General features: G+C 32.7%; 1 protein-coding gene across 1 annotated transcript; it reads left to right on the forward strand.

Moving 5' to 3' along the window:
• The first annotated feature begins 1,314 nt into the window (after positions 1-1,314).
• LOC113549111 (enhancer of split mbeta protein-like) lies at positions 1,315-5,883 on the forward strand. Its single transcript, XM_026950271.1, has 4 exons — positions 1,315-1,566; positions 2,876-2,965; positions 3,036-3,149; positions 4,687-5,883. Exons 1-4 carry the CDS (start codon positions 1,516-1,518, stop codon positions 5,236-5,238), a joined length of 807 nt encoding a protein of 268 aa, XP_026806072.1. The 5' UTR covers positions 1,315-1,515; the 3' UTR covers positions 5,239-5,883.
• The last annotated feature ends 12,883 nt before the right edge of the window (positions 5,884-18,766 follow it).

Below are 18,766 nucleotides of genomic sequence, written 5' to 3' on the forward strand. Positions count from 1 at the left end.
GAACATATTATTATGACGCTATAATAATTAATGCATTAAATAATCTTCGAGCTTAGAAAATAGTTTCTCGTTTTAAAAAACAACTTACAAGTATACTACAAAAATGTTTTACTATAATATTTTGTATGTTTTAGGTATAACGTTAAATTTAGAGTTAATTTTTATCATCTAAATTTACAAATCACCAAATAAAATGATAAATAATTAGCAACAGGTGATAATCACAATTTAAGAATTTTCCACACATCTACACCAACAATCCGAGAGTTCTAAATTCTCTTTTTTTTATTATTTTTCTTTTATTTTGAAAAATCTATAACTTTGAAAAAAAATCACACAATATTTTCATTCAGTTTTTAAAAATCTCGTTTTTTAAGTTAACAACTGTATACGTTTCTATTATTTGTATTCGTATCAGAAAGATCTGTAGATATACGAGTACATCGATAAGTTTTTATTTTAGGCCAAATAAGTTAATAGTCATATAAGTATGTATAGAAATGAAAATAATTTCAAAATTAATACAGTTATTAGAATATTGTATTTACTAAAATCTAAGAACGCTCTTTCCAGAGCTGACATAAAAGTGTATACTATATAATAATAATTAATAATAATAAACTGCATTACATCATATACAAATAATTTTATCACGACGATAGAAGGCAATACGTAAATCATTTCCGTCAGTTATAAATGTATATAATATAAAATAATACACGTCATTATAATAGTATATAAACGATAATAGTAACAGTATAACAATACGACGACGCGTCTTCCGCGTTATAATAATACACTATATTATTAATTTAAGGTCGCTGTTCGATGGCGTTTCCGAATTTCCGGGGCACAGAGCGCGTGGCCTCAACTGCGGTGTCCCCATCGGTATCCGAACGTGGCGTCGCGGGGAGTATAGGAAGCTGTATTAGGGGACGCGCGCGCCACCTTACCAGACACATACCAGACCTACCTATACCTATACGTGCGTACGAACGGAACAAAATAATTACGCGCGCGCGCGATCTCGGATGAACGGTGAATTGGGGGGGAGGGGTGCGAACGGTATCCGTGGGAACCGAACGAGAGCTCTCCCGAGGGGGTTAAGCACGCGAAGGGTACGCGACCTGAGATCGTGTGTCAGCGGTGACGCGCGAGCCGATCATCCCCCATGGTGGCGGCGGCGGAGGGGTGCGCGTATTCTTAGAAGGGGAGTAACGACGGCGGCGGCGGCGGAAGAGGAAGAAGCGCGTCGGCGGCGGCGGCGGCGGTAGAGTGAGACGGGCAACAGGCATGCCGTCCGTTCAGTCTGATACCCACCGTCGTCCGGCGAGCATTTCGCGTGCGCGCGTTCGCCGATTGTCGATATATTATTCGTTATAATCGTCGATTCGAATGGTTTATTATTTACGTGTTTTCGCGACGGTATAACATTGTTTTTGCTTATATTCGCGTCCGTTTACGGCCGTCGGGTTTGCTTATTTTTTTTTTTAACCGACTCATCCACTGTACGTCATGTTTTCGCCTACTCCGTCGCCGATTTCTCGGACCGTAACCTACAGAAAGGTAAGTTATAATTTTTTTTTTTTCTTCATAACCATCATCTTATGGTTGTGCACTTCGTGTTATATATGATTCCGCGATGATATCGTTTTTATTGTATAATATTATATTATATTACTGGCAGAGTATAGAACATTTTGGAATTTTTATAAAATTTCCAAATTATATTGGATGGTTTAGATAATGAGGTATGAATACATGGACCATGTTATAAATTTCATAATAATATATTATTATGTGTATTTAAGCATATCATAACTATTTATATTAAACAATTTGATTTAGAATATTGGTTTTTTTTTTAATATATGAATATGTTTTAAATCAATTTCTCCTTCACTAACTCCCAAAACAACCCTAATTCCTACGATCGTCATACTATAATATATCCATTATATAGTATAAGGCTGTAATATAGTGCCGTTATTTATTGTTTTAATAATATTATAAGAAATTCATACCATCAATGCGCGTGATATTACGTACAATAATATACCACCATATCACGGTGAATAGTAAAATAAAATATTGTTTGTATACGAATATATTATAAAATTATATTGATCGAATAATTTTTACATTGTACCGTAATTTTCGAACTAAGTGATTTTCCACATCGTATTTAAGCATTATGTTTGTAATATCCTCCGTACGTTATATTCCGTTATTTTCATATCACATTTTACGAAAACTGCGCAGTCGCACAAATTTAGAATATTTATTAAACGTATGGAAGTAACATTTATTTTACTGTTCACGTTTCTAATATATATTATTATATTATATGATTTAACAGTGGCTATATGCTATAGTACAAACAACGATTTTATAATTTTTTTTTTTTAGCTTTACGTATTTGGGATTTGGTGTGTCGACCGGGAGAAAAGTGAAAATATAAGGTTTTGTATAAATAAATAGGTACATCTATATAATAGTATACTGTATTGGAGTTTGTGTTTTTAGATTAGAATCCGTTTTGTGATATTGAGACGATCAATGTGATTTGTGTAGATTTTAAATCGTGTGTATAGTATGTACATTGTAGTTTGGTAAAAATAATTGACAGTCACGTGTTTCATAGAGTATTTTGTAGCTGGTAGCAGGTATACAATTATGCTGACTAAATTTCTTGGCTAATCGACTAAAAAATGCTCGAGGAAATATGAGTATATATTTTATTATTTTGAAACTTTTTTCAACGTACATTTAAACTATTTATGTTTTATTATAGTAATGGATTTTTGTTTTCAAGTTAACAAAGTTATCATCACAATAATAAGTAATAACTATATAATATTATTGTGTTTAACAGATAACAAAACCGTTATTGGAACGAAAACGACGTGCTCGCATCAATCGGTGCTTGGACGAATTGAAGGATCTAATGTTTTCTGCCTTAGAGGTGAGAAGATATTTTACAATAATTAATTTATTTAAAAAAATATTGAACGACATTCTGGTTTTATTCATAGGCTGAAGGTGAAAATGTTGATAAACTCGAAAAGGCAGATATTTTGGAATTCACTGTCAAACATCTGCAAAAGATTACTAGAAGAGATCCCGTAGAAGAAGCTTATAAATTTCAAGTAGGTTTAAAATAATTATTTTTTCAATGTTCCAAGACTATTATTACGGTTCATTATCGTTTGATGACATTAAGTATCGTACAAATTATATAAAAGTTGAAGTCACTTTCATTCGTAATTATGCGTATTCATTTTTTATTTTCTGATTGCGTGTTAACAATCAAAATATTATACAATTTTATTGTCTGCTGGGTTAATTAATGTAGAAAAGGTTAAATGAAATTTAAAATATATTAATATAATTTTCAAGTAAGTAATTCAAATCAGAGAACATTTAACGTGATGAAGTAAAAAAATTACTAGAATGTAATTGTAATAATATTCTTCTAGCATATTATTATACTATATTAAATACACTTTCACTCAATATAAAAAAGGTACTAGGTAGTAGGTGTCTACTTACTTATCGTTCAAATTTAAAAATATTTAAACCGCCATTAAATTTAATCTTATGAATAAAATTTAAAATACAAACAAATTATTGTTTTATTAAAATATTTAATGTAGTAAGAAAAGTGAAAATTAGTATCTAAAAATGTCATAGAAATAGTTTATCATATTAAAATATATACACAAAGTAATATACCATAATATTATCATATGTTCTCATAAATTATAATATGATGAGTTTAAAAAAAGTTGATGCTCACAAAGCAATTAACATATAATTTGTATAACATATTTAATATTACTTACGTATTCGTTATAAAGCCAGCACGGCGTAGCAGTTATTTTATTAGAATAAAACACGTGCGAATTAAGTATTTCTAACACATTTCCAAGTTCCCGGAGCGCATCGGAGACATCCGCATAATGTAGAGTTTAACAATAAATGTCATATTTCATTAGGTCAAGGTCATGTTTATGTTAAAATCTATTAGTTAATTGTTTATTACTAATAACAGTAATAATATATCTGCCAAACAAATTGCCCCCCCCCCCTAAGTACAGTTTAGAACGACATTGGCCATTGTTTCGGTCACTCCGACGATAGTTTATGTACATATTTATGACGAAATTACGATTACAAATTATAATATCATGTGCGTACACAGTATACGCATTTCAATATCATTATTGTGTAGGAGTGTTATCTCCACTGCGGCAGTGGCGTTTTATACGATTTAATAATATCATCGCCGCCCATTGTTATGACATCACACTAAGGGTGTATTTTTGTGGTCGTTTTTCATGTTAGACACGCAGTTTACTAAGTACGATACCCAAACACACGTGGGGACTCAGAGTTTGAAACAAATAAATGTGATTTTTGACCTGTACAGTTAATTCACGTATTATAACATACACGTGTTAGTGGAATGAATTAAAAAAATTATATTTACAAATCGCAATTATTTGTTGTTTATTGAAATAATAATCAGAATTCATTCCATTCACAACGTTGATCACTAAATATGGTTCCGTAATGAGCCTGCTACACAATCGCGGATTCCGCTCCACGCACATGAGTAGGCTACGATTACGCCGAGTGTTCGTCGAATTGTGTTTTAATAATAATATTCCCATGTGTCCGCAGGAAGGATTCAGCCACTGCGCCAGCGAAGCGTGCAGTTTCCTGTTGTCGCTGCCCGGCCTGGACTCGGTGGTCGGCCGACGGTTGGTCGAGTACCTGGCCAAATCGGTGTCGCGCGCGCTCGAGTCTCAACTGCCGGCCGCCGCAGCAGCCGCCACCGCAGCCGCGGCCGCGGCGATGGCCGCCACCGACAAGCGGCAGGTCGCCATCACCGCGGGCGGCGACCGGACGCCCGCGCAGCAGCCCGACAACGCGCCGCCGACGCCGCCGCCGTCGGCCGGGACCTCGACGGTGTTCGCGGCCCCGCGCCAGACCGCCGGCCACACCGCCACGGCTGCAGACACCGCGGCCGCCGGCGCCGCCGTCCACTTCGCGGCCATCGCCGCCGCCTCGCCGACGCTGAAACCCGTCGCCCTGAACGCGTCCAACCGGGGCCCGCCGCACACGGTCGTCAGGCCCAAACCCACCAGGCCCGCGTTCGGCCGGTCGCCGCCGATTCTGCAGCAAGACGCCGCCGCTGCACTACGACGCGACCCCATGTGGCGGCCGTGGTGATATCGACGCACCGGCGCCGCCAACGATGCACTGGCGACGACTGCCTGCGCACAAAGTGCAGAAGCGGATGCACACCGTCAGCCGCCGTTTATACCCATTTGACGTTACGCTATTTTTATACTGTTCTGCAGACACCATCGTGTCAATGTGTGTTTGGGGGAAGGGGGGAATACACGTGGAGTACGTGCACTCCAACGTTTATATGTTTTTTTTTTTTTTTTTTTCCGGAATTGGGTGGGAAGCGGGTGGCTCGGGATCTCACGAGTTGCCCCTCCCCGCCAATTTCCAATGACAACCCACGTGTCAGAGCCGCAACAGTACTTACGAGTTTCGTGGTTTTTCGTTTATCCGTTATTGTAATACTGTTTCGGGTCTCTCGACAATCACATATTATATAATATGGTATTATTGTACAATAAGTTTGTCGCAACAACTGTTTTCGAGTCTACTCGGATAACGTTTCACTAGCTTTTTTTGACTTTTAAGAATTTTTTTTTTTATCTGTGGGGGGGGGGGTCGGGAGGATTTGTTAAAAGTGCGAAGTATATATATATTATGTCGTTTGATTTGGCGCGATATCATTCGGCAATTTATTATGTTTTCAGCTTTTGTAAATATATACATTATTTATTATTATTTGTATTATCACTACTATTATTTTTAAGTTTTATTACTATATTATTATTATTATTATTATTATTATTTTATGAGTACCATTATACGTTATTGAAACGTACACTATAACATCATGCTTGGTTTTATTTTATGTTGTTAATATTATTGTATCGCGTTCACGAGTGTTTGTACGTACGTGTCGGTTTCGACCGAGTTGTGTGCAACATAATATATCGACAGTGTACACTCGATAACGGAAAATATTGCGCTTTAAATGATGAGCTCGTCGATCGGCGAGTGTATAAAATCGAAACTTCGATGTCGCAACGCAATGTTATACTGTTGACACCGATCCGGTCGCGCATTGATTTTGATACGGATTACGGGGCGTGTTACTCGACTTGTTTTTATCCTGTCGACGGCGTCGGAAACGCCGAGGTAACGAATTTCGACTGTACATTTACTATATTACTATTACAGTACGTAGTGTTTCGGATTGTATCGTTGTTTTATTTCCAACGCACGGTACGCACAATATCATTGTTGTTATTGTCATTAAGACGCACAACATAAAATAGAATAATACACACACACACACACACACACACACAGATATTTATATTTTTACCGCGCGAGTCCTCGGCACTCATAGAACAGTCCTTGGAGGTTCAAACGATATCCGCACCTAACTGCCGTACAGTGAATACGCATCATGTGCGTATAATGATATTATAATAACAATAAGTGCGCCCACCCACAATATTGTGTAGTATGTATATTATCACTATTACGTACAGTCGAATTGTGTTTGTTTCACCGTAACTCGTGAAGTATTAGTTTAGAATGCGTACGCCATCGACATCGCTGCACACGTAATGCGTACAATGTTATAGTAGCATCGGTTCTCCGGTATGTGTGATATCGCAATTATATTGCAGTGTCGGGGGTAATCGGTGTCGACGTTTACCAACAACTTTTTAGTTTTTACTCTAACAATGCAGTTAAGATTTAGAAGAATTTTTTTTTTTTTTTTTCCATTCATCTAATTTGAAAATCGACTTAGTACTTTCTGAGTAGTTAATACTATAAAAGTATGTACTAAACATTTAGAGATAATAATTTTATATAGCCACGGCCCTTAAAAATGCTTTTACAAAAATATAAAATAAACATCATATTTAACTTATAGTTTTTACAAATTATACCAAAAAAAGGTTTATACATTACCTAATATTGTACTTTTCAAATCGTCATGACCCTGTTTATCGTATCTGTTACATAATATTTAATAGTTGGATTTTTTTATTTAGATTAAAACATCGAAATCCTCGAAAAGTTATTTTTTTAACAATGCAAAGTGAAAATAAGGGGGGGTTTTATTTGAAATAGTAGGAATCGTCGTGTATGACAAATTTCACAAAAAATATCAGGTATTCGAAAATATGGTTTGTAAGTCGACGTAACTGTTTAAAAATTCAAAAAAACCATACTTTGAAGAACAATATTAGGTATTAAAATATGGTAATAATAAATCCTTTTAAATCTATTGAAATTGCCTATATCAAACCCCTTAAATAGCGGGTTTGTGGTGTCCTCGATTGTTCTCGTTACCTCGTCCGCATTTGCCAAATTGCAACGTCGCGCGTGCAGCAGTCCGATAGACACAATAATAGTTGTTTGAGCTGGCGCGTGGTGAGATAAAATACGGTATTTAGCTCTCAAAAAATAGTATTTTTCAATATTCACATAATATTGAGTATGAAATTACTAATTTTGAGAATATTAGTGAAATGCACTTGTACATAAATCATATGGGTGGATAAACACGATGTACACTACTTATCGATTGTACCTTTTTCATTACACGTTGTTTTCGTTCAACGTTGCTACGCTGGGAAACCACATAATGTACAATATTTATAGACGAAACCGGTAACTATATTTTATTATTATTATTATTACAATGCTTATCGTATATAAAGTCTCTTTTGTAGTGTTGCGGATTTCATTAGTTGACCGTCTACCGTTCAGTTCGTATAGTACAGTTATAATATTATAAAAATACATCCAATAGTGTAAGAATTGCAATCAAAACAATTTTACTTCAAAATGCGAACAATAATTATTTGAAGACGAATTGGGGTGGTGGGCAGTGGCTATAACCATTTTTTGAATCACCACTCAAAAAAGTTGAAGACGGTATGTTCAATTTATGGGCTCGTGTTGTCGAAATGAAACTAAAGTTTACATACTTAATGGTTGTATTTTAAAGAGGTACATAGAATCTGGCTGTTAATTTCGACCCAGAACTTAGGCAAAAGAGCCATCAATCGTACATCTACATCTAGGTAAAATTAATTAAAGAATACATTTTTTACAACATTTCGGATTAACGAAAAAGTTAATCCGGTAGTTCATTTTGATTATCAATTTATAAATCTTTAGATAAAATGTTGGCTATTTTGAGTGAGCTATAAATAATTTTAATAGAAATCTGTGCTTTTTTAAGTATATATTGCAATAGCTAAATTATAAATTGTATTCACAAAAATAAATACCAAATTTATACCCGACAATTCCACTTATTTTTAAAACCGTATAAACATTTAGAAAAAAAATCTTATAATAGTATATTGTTTAATAACTTAATGTTATTATATGTCTATACAAATACATGATAATAATATTAAAACTAAATTCTAATAAGTAATTTAATAATTTGTGAACGACCTAAAAACCGTTGGCTTTCTGTTCGATTTAATAGGGAATGCGATGTTCACATGTAGTAAGTTTACAAAATAAAAACTATAGCACTTTAAGTCAAATTTGCATATTATGTCTAGGTACTTTTATCTTTCATTTTATCACTAGCATGTTTTATTTTTAATAAGTTTCGGCCAACACGACCTGTCTGGCGGTGGTCTAGCGGCATGTTATATCGACATAATAAGGCATAGCTCACGGGAATGGATTACCGAACGAGGTATGCGTCGTCTTCGTCATCGTTGCGGTCCGAAAATCAGACGCACGTCCGGCCACGGTTCGCCTGAGCCACGTACCGCGTCGGACAAACACGTCGAATTACACGCCTGATCGTACACAATAATAATCACGATAATATATCAAATTAATAATAATATTATTATTACTATTATATATTTATGTGAGGTGTCTACGGCCTACCCACGAGTCGTTAATCGTATCGGCTCGTTTACTCGCCAGCGTATATTATCTTATGATTATAAACCCGTTTATACGCGTTTCGTATGGGTATATTATCGTGTAGACCTTATAATAATATATTACTGTTATAGGGCTGAGGATTTGTTTCTTTTTTTTTACTATTATTATTCGTGCGCGTCATATGTGGGCCATAGAACAACGCGAGTGATCTTTCACTATCGAGCACGGCCATTGATTAATTAGAAGTTAGAAGTCAAGTAGTTAGAAAATACTTCGGTCTGATATAGTCTGTAATTTCTAACTTGACAAATTGTATTTTCACGTATTTATTAAACTATAGTTATTTTCAATAACTTAAAAGTTAAATTTAAATGTATTCTAAATATTTTTGAAAAAACAATACCATTAATACAGTGCTGTTGTTTATGTAAATATAAATAATAAAGTAATGACATTTCAAAAAAGGTAGGCAAGTGTCAAGTGGGTACCGCTCTGCTGTACAGTTTTATGTGTCGACGGTTGAGTAACTGAGTGAGTCACTGTAATCGCTGTACTGGGTGTCCGGATGTGTGAAATTTGAATTCAATGATGTATCACTGTATACGAAAAACGATTCTGGACAGTCGTACCGACTGATTGGACCAATCACCCTATATCGCTGAGTATATTTAATCAAAAACTTATTGATATTGCTATGTATTTTAATATTAGAAAATTAATATTGAAGAATCTTATTTCTGGCCACTTCGGATAATATTGAATTGGCGGGAGAATGAGTTCAAAACTAATTTTACATTTGCGAACAAAAAATGAATTCGAAAAGTTAATTTTTCCTATCGAAGTTACTAGCAATGTTTATTAGTTTATGGCCATTACCATCTGTTTATTTTGAATTATTTAAATGTTATTTTAATTGTAAAATTATAAGCTCGCGTTTTCACGTGCGGGTAAGACGTACTACACTGCTACATACTATAGTCGTGAAATTGGAAAAAAAATGTATAAAACCTAAAATTTTTATAAGAAAGTAACGGAATAGTATTTTTGGATACTGTACTTTTTATTTAGCGCAGCAAGAAGTTTCGATCGGTTTTTAATAGGTTTACATGATCACGCAAATGATGGAGTGCTTTATATTCGCCAAAAAAAAAAAAAAAACAATTAAAAAAATTAACTATTACTGTCAAAGTTTGCTGGCGAGTCCTATTGTTGGCCGTTTGCCCGTTTTTATGTATTGTTCAGGTGAACACAGAAGTACTGATTTCATAAATATTTGAACTTTGAATCCTCATGTAAAAAATGAATTAGACTTTCCAGTCACTGATCACGATCATGACGATCATGACTTCGAGTACAATTTTTTTTCTTATATTATGTATTTTGAAGTGCGTATTTCTTGTTTTTTAGTACGTATAAGTACAGTACGTACGTCGTATATATTATGAAATTTATAAGTGCTACAAGTCCTCAGCCTCAATCATAATAATATTATACAAAATACATATAACAAAATGTGTGTACGGAGCGATGCGGTAAACCGCACTGACCACTGATAATATCGTTACGAGTGTTCTCTTTATTTATTTATTATTATTATTATTACCATAGTCATAATTATTTTTTCTCCAAAAGGTGTGATGTTCGTCTACGATATCACACTATTATTATAATACAGCACACATCTGGTGTCTCGGACAATGTATACTTGAACGGAGATTCGATCACGTTCCACGGCGGTTGTTATGATATTGTTTATAATATATTATTATATCGTATACTTACGAACAGGTCGCGGTCAAGTGGCAGTCCCGAGATTATAGCCATAATAATAATAATAGTAATATTATAATATATAGATACGATATTATAATATTTTCCACGTAGTTGTGCGCGTATTGTTATGCGCGTTGTACCCACCAATATTATGATGTATTGTTGCGTTTAAGTGTCATAACTCATAACCAAGGATCGCATCCGCGTGCGATAAAAAAGCAAGAACTATGCGCGTATATGCATACATATGCAGTATAATGTGTAATTATTATTATTTCCTTATCATTTGTGCGTTTTCGTAGAAATAAACCGCGACAAATGCATAATTACTCAAAAACTATAACGATATGCACATCGCACGCATATTATATTATGCATAATAATATCTTGTTATTTGTCTTTTTTAAATTTGAGACAATGCATATTTTACGTGTTTAATTTAAACTTGCAATATTAATATTACATATAAGTACAACATAAAATTACTGTATGAAATCCATTTATATAGCGTGATGATTTAAAATATAATTGGCTATAATACGGAGATGAGTGAACGTTCTTTATTTTTAAATTAAATTAATTTTATAGTCGACATTTTCTTTGTTTATTAGTCAATATAATAATACAGAACCTTCAAATAAACGGAAACACTTAAATTTGGAAAAATTCACACCACAAAATGTCAAATTTGTTGTGTTGGTCGTATAACAAAACGAATTTGTGTGTAACTTCTCTAGTAAGTCCCTAACATAATAAATGGATTACACGAAAAGCTCCAATAAGCGTATAAGTTATGTCCGGGAGACTGTTTATCGTATTTATTTTCGTGAATTCTTAAAACTGAACATTTGATAACACCGTACGGCATTGACCATCACTATTGGTATTTTCTGTTTGTCAAATGTAACAAACGATATTATGACCTAATAAAAGCCGAAATAATGATATTATTCAGTTATTCGATCGATATATATTCATTGAAGGTCGTATTTAAAAATATTTTGTTGTTCTTGTATTCGATATAGTCTTAGTTTCGATTTCAAAATAATATGTTTTATAGAATAGTCACCGTAATAGTTAGAAACACCATAAGAAAAACAAATTTCAAGATTTAAAAGTACTTAATATAATAATTGTATTGTTATTATTTATAATATCATATTTATACAGTGTGATAGATTTTCATATTTGCGGAACAATTCTTATTTCATGCATCATACATTACCGGTTTACTTAGGTATATTAAATATAATATTTTAGACACTAATCTTTTTACGATTATATTTTTTAAACGATAACTGAAAATAAAGGATTATCATTATCTGCAGGTTATATATTTTATGGATTTTCATCGAATCATTTACGAGTACCGAAAAACAATTATTATTTATTAATAAACTAAATTCAATAAAAATATTATAATAACACGCAACTACTCGCGATAATATCTCGATAGGCAACACAAATTACTCGACATCGTGTTTTGTGGTTGTTCATTTTATGTTACATTACAAGCATACTCTGACGTGGATATAAAGGTGGGTTTTCGGGAGCGATGCTTCCCTCCCCCCCAATTTTTAAAAACGTGTAATTATATATTATTATTGTAGTCACTTTAAATAGTTTAAACATTAATAAAAATTATGTAATTGAGCTTTTACTGTTGTTTTTATGCTTATAATATGTACGATGTTTTGTGAATCATTATATTTATAAGTCTGTAATTTCTGTCTGGATCATCATTCTTGTTTAAATCTCTCACCATTTATACATCCATACATTGTTGTTAATACTATATTACAACGATATGAGACTGTTTCTCGGACCAAAATATATCAACGATACCTACATTTTCACATGATTCGAAAACGCAAGTGATCGGGAACATCGTTTAGGTAGTACTATAATGATATTAGAAAGTTCATCGATATGCAGCTCACCGATACGTTGCCGGTTACCGGGTTACTGGCGATAATGACGTGTGTGTTTGTGCCGAGAGCTCGTTTCGTTTCCGTCGTCGATACACACCTGTTGGCCGCGATAGCGGTTTATACTCAGAACGTGCCCCGGTCGCGCGTACGCCGTGTGCAGTGCTCTATAATTTAATATTCGATATTACGTTAATCCCATGTGTGTATGTGTGGAATCGATAAATCGCGGTTTGTAAAATGCGGTCTCGTATCGAATTATTCAGTTTTTTTTTTCACTGTTTCTCTCGGTCGTAACCGCTGCACGTCGATGTTCCGTATACGGTTCTCTGTATTATAATATATTCAATAGTATACTACATAGACACAAGTCGTTTGACTTAACTACTGCGCGGGTATACGTTTTACTGCATTGTACACACATAAATATAACATCCATCACTAAATATAATAATACTAATACACTCAGTATATTATATACAGGGTGTTCCACACCAGTCATGATCGTGTATTCATTTTGTTTTTTGTCCGGATAGAAATGTTTATTCGATTTTTGATTTTTACAATTTTTTTTGAGTTTGATACTTATAATTATTACTATACTCTTATTATATTCAAACCATACTATTTTTAAATAATATTACTTTAAATAATAACCATGCCATTTTGATGAATAAATTCCATTGGTGTACATTCGCCTTAAAAAATGTATTAAAAATCAGAGTTTGTAGCATAGATGGTCAAATTCAGGCACAACAAAAGTACAGACATAGCACAAAAAAGGCGCTTAGTTTGGTTCCAAGGTGGGGTACCAAGGAAATGCACAGGGCAAAAGCCCTTGCAGTCGACCGTTAAACCGGTTATTAACGTTTTGATGCATTCTGCTTGGTGCCAGACATATACCCATCTTTCAAACCTATTTTCCTGTAATCTAATACACGGAAAATATGGAAATAATTATCTTCAGTACAGGTACACACGAATTGAAATGATTAATAAATAATCGGCGTTGATCACGTATTAGTTAAAACTAAAAACAAATAAATATTTATTATATCATCTGCTTAACGACTTGCCGGTGAAAAAGTGCGGTTTTCATTTAACAAGTTTAGTGTTGCCAACTACCGGAATACCTATGTCGTAAGTACTGCTGCCATTCGAAGACGACAATGCCCTCGTGTAACACTTGCAAATAATTCAACAATCCGCGGAATTCGATTGAATGCCATCCGTCAAAGGATAACTCGTGCGGGTGGGTGGTCGGTGCGACGACCGTTCTCGCGGACGAATCACCCTGTACTCGAATAGTATACGAGCGAAGACCGATTTGGTGTGCGTAGTAGTTGTACCTCATAGTTCTGATCAATGGACGGCACGTTTCCATTCACAAGACGTGACTTTATCGTACACCGCAGCCAGTGCAGCTCTCCGCCCGCCGGCCTGCGTGTGTGCACAGCGTAATATGTCATTACAACATATTATTTACACATATTGTAATATATCATTGTGATGTGTGTTATTATTTTCAACGAAACGAGCCCGGTCGAAACGACCGTCGTCGGTACGTGTGGTGGTTTCTCGGCTCGTTTTCCGCCCCTCTCGGTCAACTCGACGCGGTCCGGTCGCGCGGACTTAATTCATAATCGATTTTTTTTCTTCGGTCGTCGTCGTCGTCGTGTGATTGCGTTGTATAATAACATTATATTATGTTATCGTTTTATTTTTTATTTTTTTTACGTTTTTCATCCACGACGTCCAGTAAATACGCGTGTAGTTCATGTGTAATTCATGTGTGAAACGTACGCGTCTGCGGCTAGACCGTAATGTAATAATAATAGACGGTATGCAGACACAACGCGACGTACAATCTCGCCATTGATTGTTGTACGATGCATGTACGCGTAACGATATCATAATATTTTTATCGTAAGATATCGTTATTGTACACCGTACACAAGTGCGTATTATAATATAGTTGACGTGTGTCCGACACTGTACAAAAAAGTACGGCAAAATAATGGTAATAGCATATAATAGCAACTCAAGATTTAAAGAGGAAAAATTCGATACGTGCCAATTAGGGTCAAAATCTGTTTTAAACAAGTGGTTTTGTCGAAAAACAATTTCAATAATAGATCACGGTATATACAACAAACGATGGTAAAGACACTAAAATATATAATTATGTGTTATTTAGTATTTACACACTTAATTGTGTATCTACGTATTACGCTTAAAATAAAGATTTCTTATAATTTTTTTTTTTTGTCTATATAAATATATTATAAATTGTTTAGAACATGAAAAAAAAATAAAAAATACAAAAACAACAACGTTTAAGACGAATAATACGTATGTTTCGTATCATTTACAAAGATTTCACTATATGCAATGAATTATCCCTCGCTGGCTTACGATTTATCGCATAATATTGATACTCTATTATGAATGATTACATACTAATAATTAATTATTAACCATTTGGTTCGAAATGTGTATCGAGCGTTAACCAGCAATAAGTACCAAACAAATTATTTTTTATACGAGCAGCCGCGAGGTTTATAAATTCACGAAGTTTCGTATTATGTTAGATACGAATTAGACATCGTTGTCAAAAAAAAAATATCCATCACAAAATACAGTTATTTTCAGAGCGTAGGACGTAGGTATAATTAAATAATTTTATTAATAAATTAAAAATAGGATGTTTTCCTAAAATATGTTTGTTCTATATTACTGATCTCCGACTTTTTCCGATACCATGCATAGCAAAAGTTCGGAAGTAGGACCATGGATATACTTACTATGTCAAGATTTTATATGATATAATATACTTTGATATACATAGTATAATGTAAAAAAAAAAAAATAATAATAATAACAATAATATTATATTTTATTTATGAACGTGATATGGATATGTTCAACAAAATAATTTTAAATTATTATATCATTTTAATATTCTTACAAAATTAAATAGAAGTATGTGCCTATACAAAAACTACAAACATTTTTTCCCGTTACAAATATTGTTTAACCTTATCTATAGTGTTTTAAATATATTTGTTTAAAACGTATAGATTAAGTGTTTGGAAAATATTATTATGTAAATTAAAACTCAGATACATGAAAATTGATGTTAAAAGGATTTATTTATTAATACATTTTGTTTTGTTCGTGGACAAGGCGAAGTTAACTTCAAAATATTTTTACAGCACAAAACTCTAAACGGTCAATGAATGTTTGGATGGTTTTTTATGGGTGACATTATTGAGTGAGTCTGGTCACCTACTACTAGGAACTTCGCCGATTGTCACACTGCTACGAGACATCTTGAGTTGCCTATAGATCACGCCTGCTGGATTTACCCGAATATCTTATACCCTAAATATTATGAAAGAATAACACTGAACAACTTACGACTTAACACTACTGAACATAACTGTTCCTTATTTCATATATTATTATTATTTTATTACCCGTTGTATGAAGTTTGAGCAATTATTTTGGTATACTCCTTCTGTTATTCGTTCCTAACTTCGATTTAAAATTATATAGTTGGTCTTCGAATAAATCGCAGTTTTGAACTGCTTATAATATATTTGATCTGTAAACAATGTACTTGGCTTGTTATAGGGAAATGCATTTTATATTCGTGAAAGCATATTACAACTCACAATAGTAATTTTGTCTTAAGCTTGCAATATTATATGACATTAAAACAATATAAGCATAACGTTTTCAACAATAACGTTTCAATATAATACATAAATATTAAATTGACTATCAATATAATAATTGTACAAATAAAAACGCTTGGCAAGTCAGAGATCGGAATGTAAACTTTCTTGATTTTCAATTTTTAGAAATGTATTAATTATATGCAAATGTATGTATAATGTATTTTATTTTCATTTTCATTTAGTGAGATAGATCTCCGAAACCGAAGAGCTGATTTTTTTTGTTTTTTTATTAGATTCACATTAGCTAAGAGAAGTACAATGAAAATTTTCAGAACTTTATCTTTTATAGTTAGTTCATTACAGAGCATCAAATGGTTAGGTTAGGTCTTCAAATAACAAAATCCGTTATCCATTTTGGTAATCTACCGCGCTAAATGAAAATATAGCAAAAAATAACTATTTTTTTTTTACTGTGAAAAATTAAAAAATTTTTTTGAAAATGTTTAATCCCGCATTTTGTATCTACTTAATAATTCCTTTTTAATGAGCTACCAATTAACTTTTTAGCTATATTAATTTTGGAGAAAAGTTAAAAAATAGAAATTTTGGGACTGTTCACGTCGACGTCTTTGTGGATTTATATCGTTACACCATTTGGGTGTGATGATTAATGTTTTATGTTAAAGCTAGCTTAATTATCCACCTACTCATCAAAACTAAATTACATTTTTATCATTTTCCTATTTAAGTTTAAAAAATTCAGACTTTTTTCATTTCAATAACCATATTTACTTGATTGAAAATCAAGATAGTATAAAATGACAATGAAAAAAAACAATTACTATTATAAACTTTGTTTTTAACTCCTATCTATAAGAAATGATAATATGCTTCAATCATCTCATCTGTTCGTCTGCCTCTATATCATGATTCGTAGCATAACTATCGCGTCGTGCGTCCGCCGATTTCGAGAATAGTTTAGAAAGTAATATGTTTTAATTAATATGAGCATGGATTCTTGCGTATAAACACTATTTACACATTAACATGTATTATTCAAGTTTTATTTAGACGTACATAGAAAATATAGTTGAAAATAATTTTTTAAAAAATTAAAACAAACTTTTATTTTTCCGTGTTATAATTATTGAGGAAACGCTGTCTCTAAGTTTCCCCTGACACACCACCTCCAATGTTTAGTAAATAATTTATATATTTGATGTAATAAATATTACGGTGTATAAAAACATAACATTTTTGAAATATATAAAACAATTAATTTTTTTTCCGGAATATTTAGAAGACGTCATCACAAATTATCCCTGTATTAAAAAAATTAAAGAAATCCAAATTTAATCAATGCATTGAGAATTTGACTAATTTTGCAGACATGGTGTAATAATAATAATAATAATAATAATAAGGGTATGGAAACTTTGAGTAGTATTACATACTATTCAGTATATCATTGTGTATATGAGTGTTAATAATAAAAAATTACCTTAAATCAACGTGCTCCCATTTATATGTTTGTATATTATCAATATCAAATATTTAATTTCAAGTTTTGTAAAAAAGCTGTTGATAGATTTACCAGTGTAATAATTATTCTATAGTTTATTATCGTGACACATTAGGGTAAGACGGCGCTTTGTGTAGGCAATTTAGGGGTACAATAATTTTATTTTATATATTATTTTTTATGTTTAAAAATTGAACACGAGATTTCTCATTAAGTTGTTCATTTGCGAAAATGCTCTTGAATTTTTATCAACATTACATAGGTGTAGTTTTGTACGTAATGCATTTTAAATATCATAATATGCTTAACTCTTTTTGAATTCTTGAAATTTTAACTTATGAGTAGACTTGTATAATATGTTCAAACCTATTAAAAATTTTAAAATGTAATCATGAACAAATTCATGAATTTACACTGATGTTCACAGATCTTATTAAAATTTGAAATTAAACGCTAATAAAAAAAAATCATGACTATGTATTTTTGATGCTTTTAAATTATTAGAGTAATAAAAAATTACGAGGAACCATTATGGATGATTTAATTTTAAATCCTCTTTACTCGTAAACAAAAATATTATCATAATCGAACATATTTTGTTACATTAAGTGTATTCATATTTTACGTATATGGTACATATACACACTGTTTAATTGACTACCACGTGTTGTCATGAGCACACACAATATAAATAAATGCTAAACATTCGTTTTCGCACTAAGATTTATTCATTGAAACATTATACATATTATTGTTATTTATTATTTATAGTTTATTTCATGTTAATGTATAATAATTTAATCATTTAAATACGATCACATCAA

This window comes from Rhopalosiphum maidis, chromosome 4, assembly GCF_003676215.2.
Source record: "Rhopalosiphum maidis isolate BTI-1 chromosome 4, ASM367621v3, whole genome shotgun sequence".
Taxonomy (NCBI): domain Eukaryota; kingdom Metazoa; phylum Arthropoda; class Insecta; order Hemiptera; family Aphididae; genus Rhopalosiphum; species Rhopalosiphum maidis.

Bases quoted from the DNA above. Each gene is read 5' to 3' on its own strand.
- LOC113549111 (XM_026950271.1), top strand. From the start codon at position 1,516: ATGTTTTCGCCTACTCCGTCGCCGATTTCTCGGACCGTAACCTACAGA. The intron at 2,966-3,035 runs GTGAGAAGATAT...TTTTATTCATAG, and splicing joins TAATGTTTTCTGCCTTAGAG to GCTGAAGGTGAAAATGTTGA. The intron at 3,150-4,686 runs GTAGGTTTAAAA...ATGTGTCCGCAG, and splicing joins AAGAAGCTTATAAATTTCAA to GAAGGATTCAGCCACTGCGC.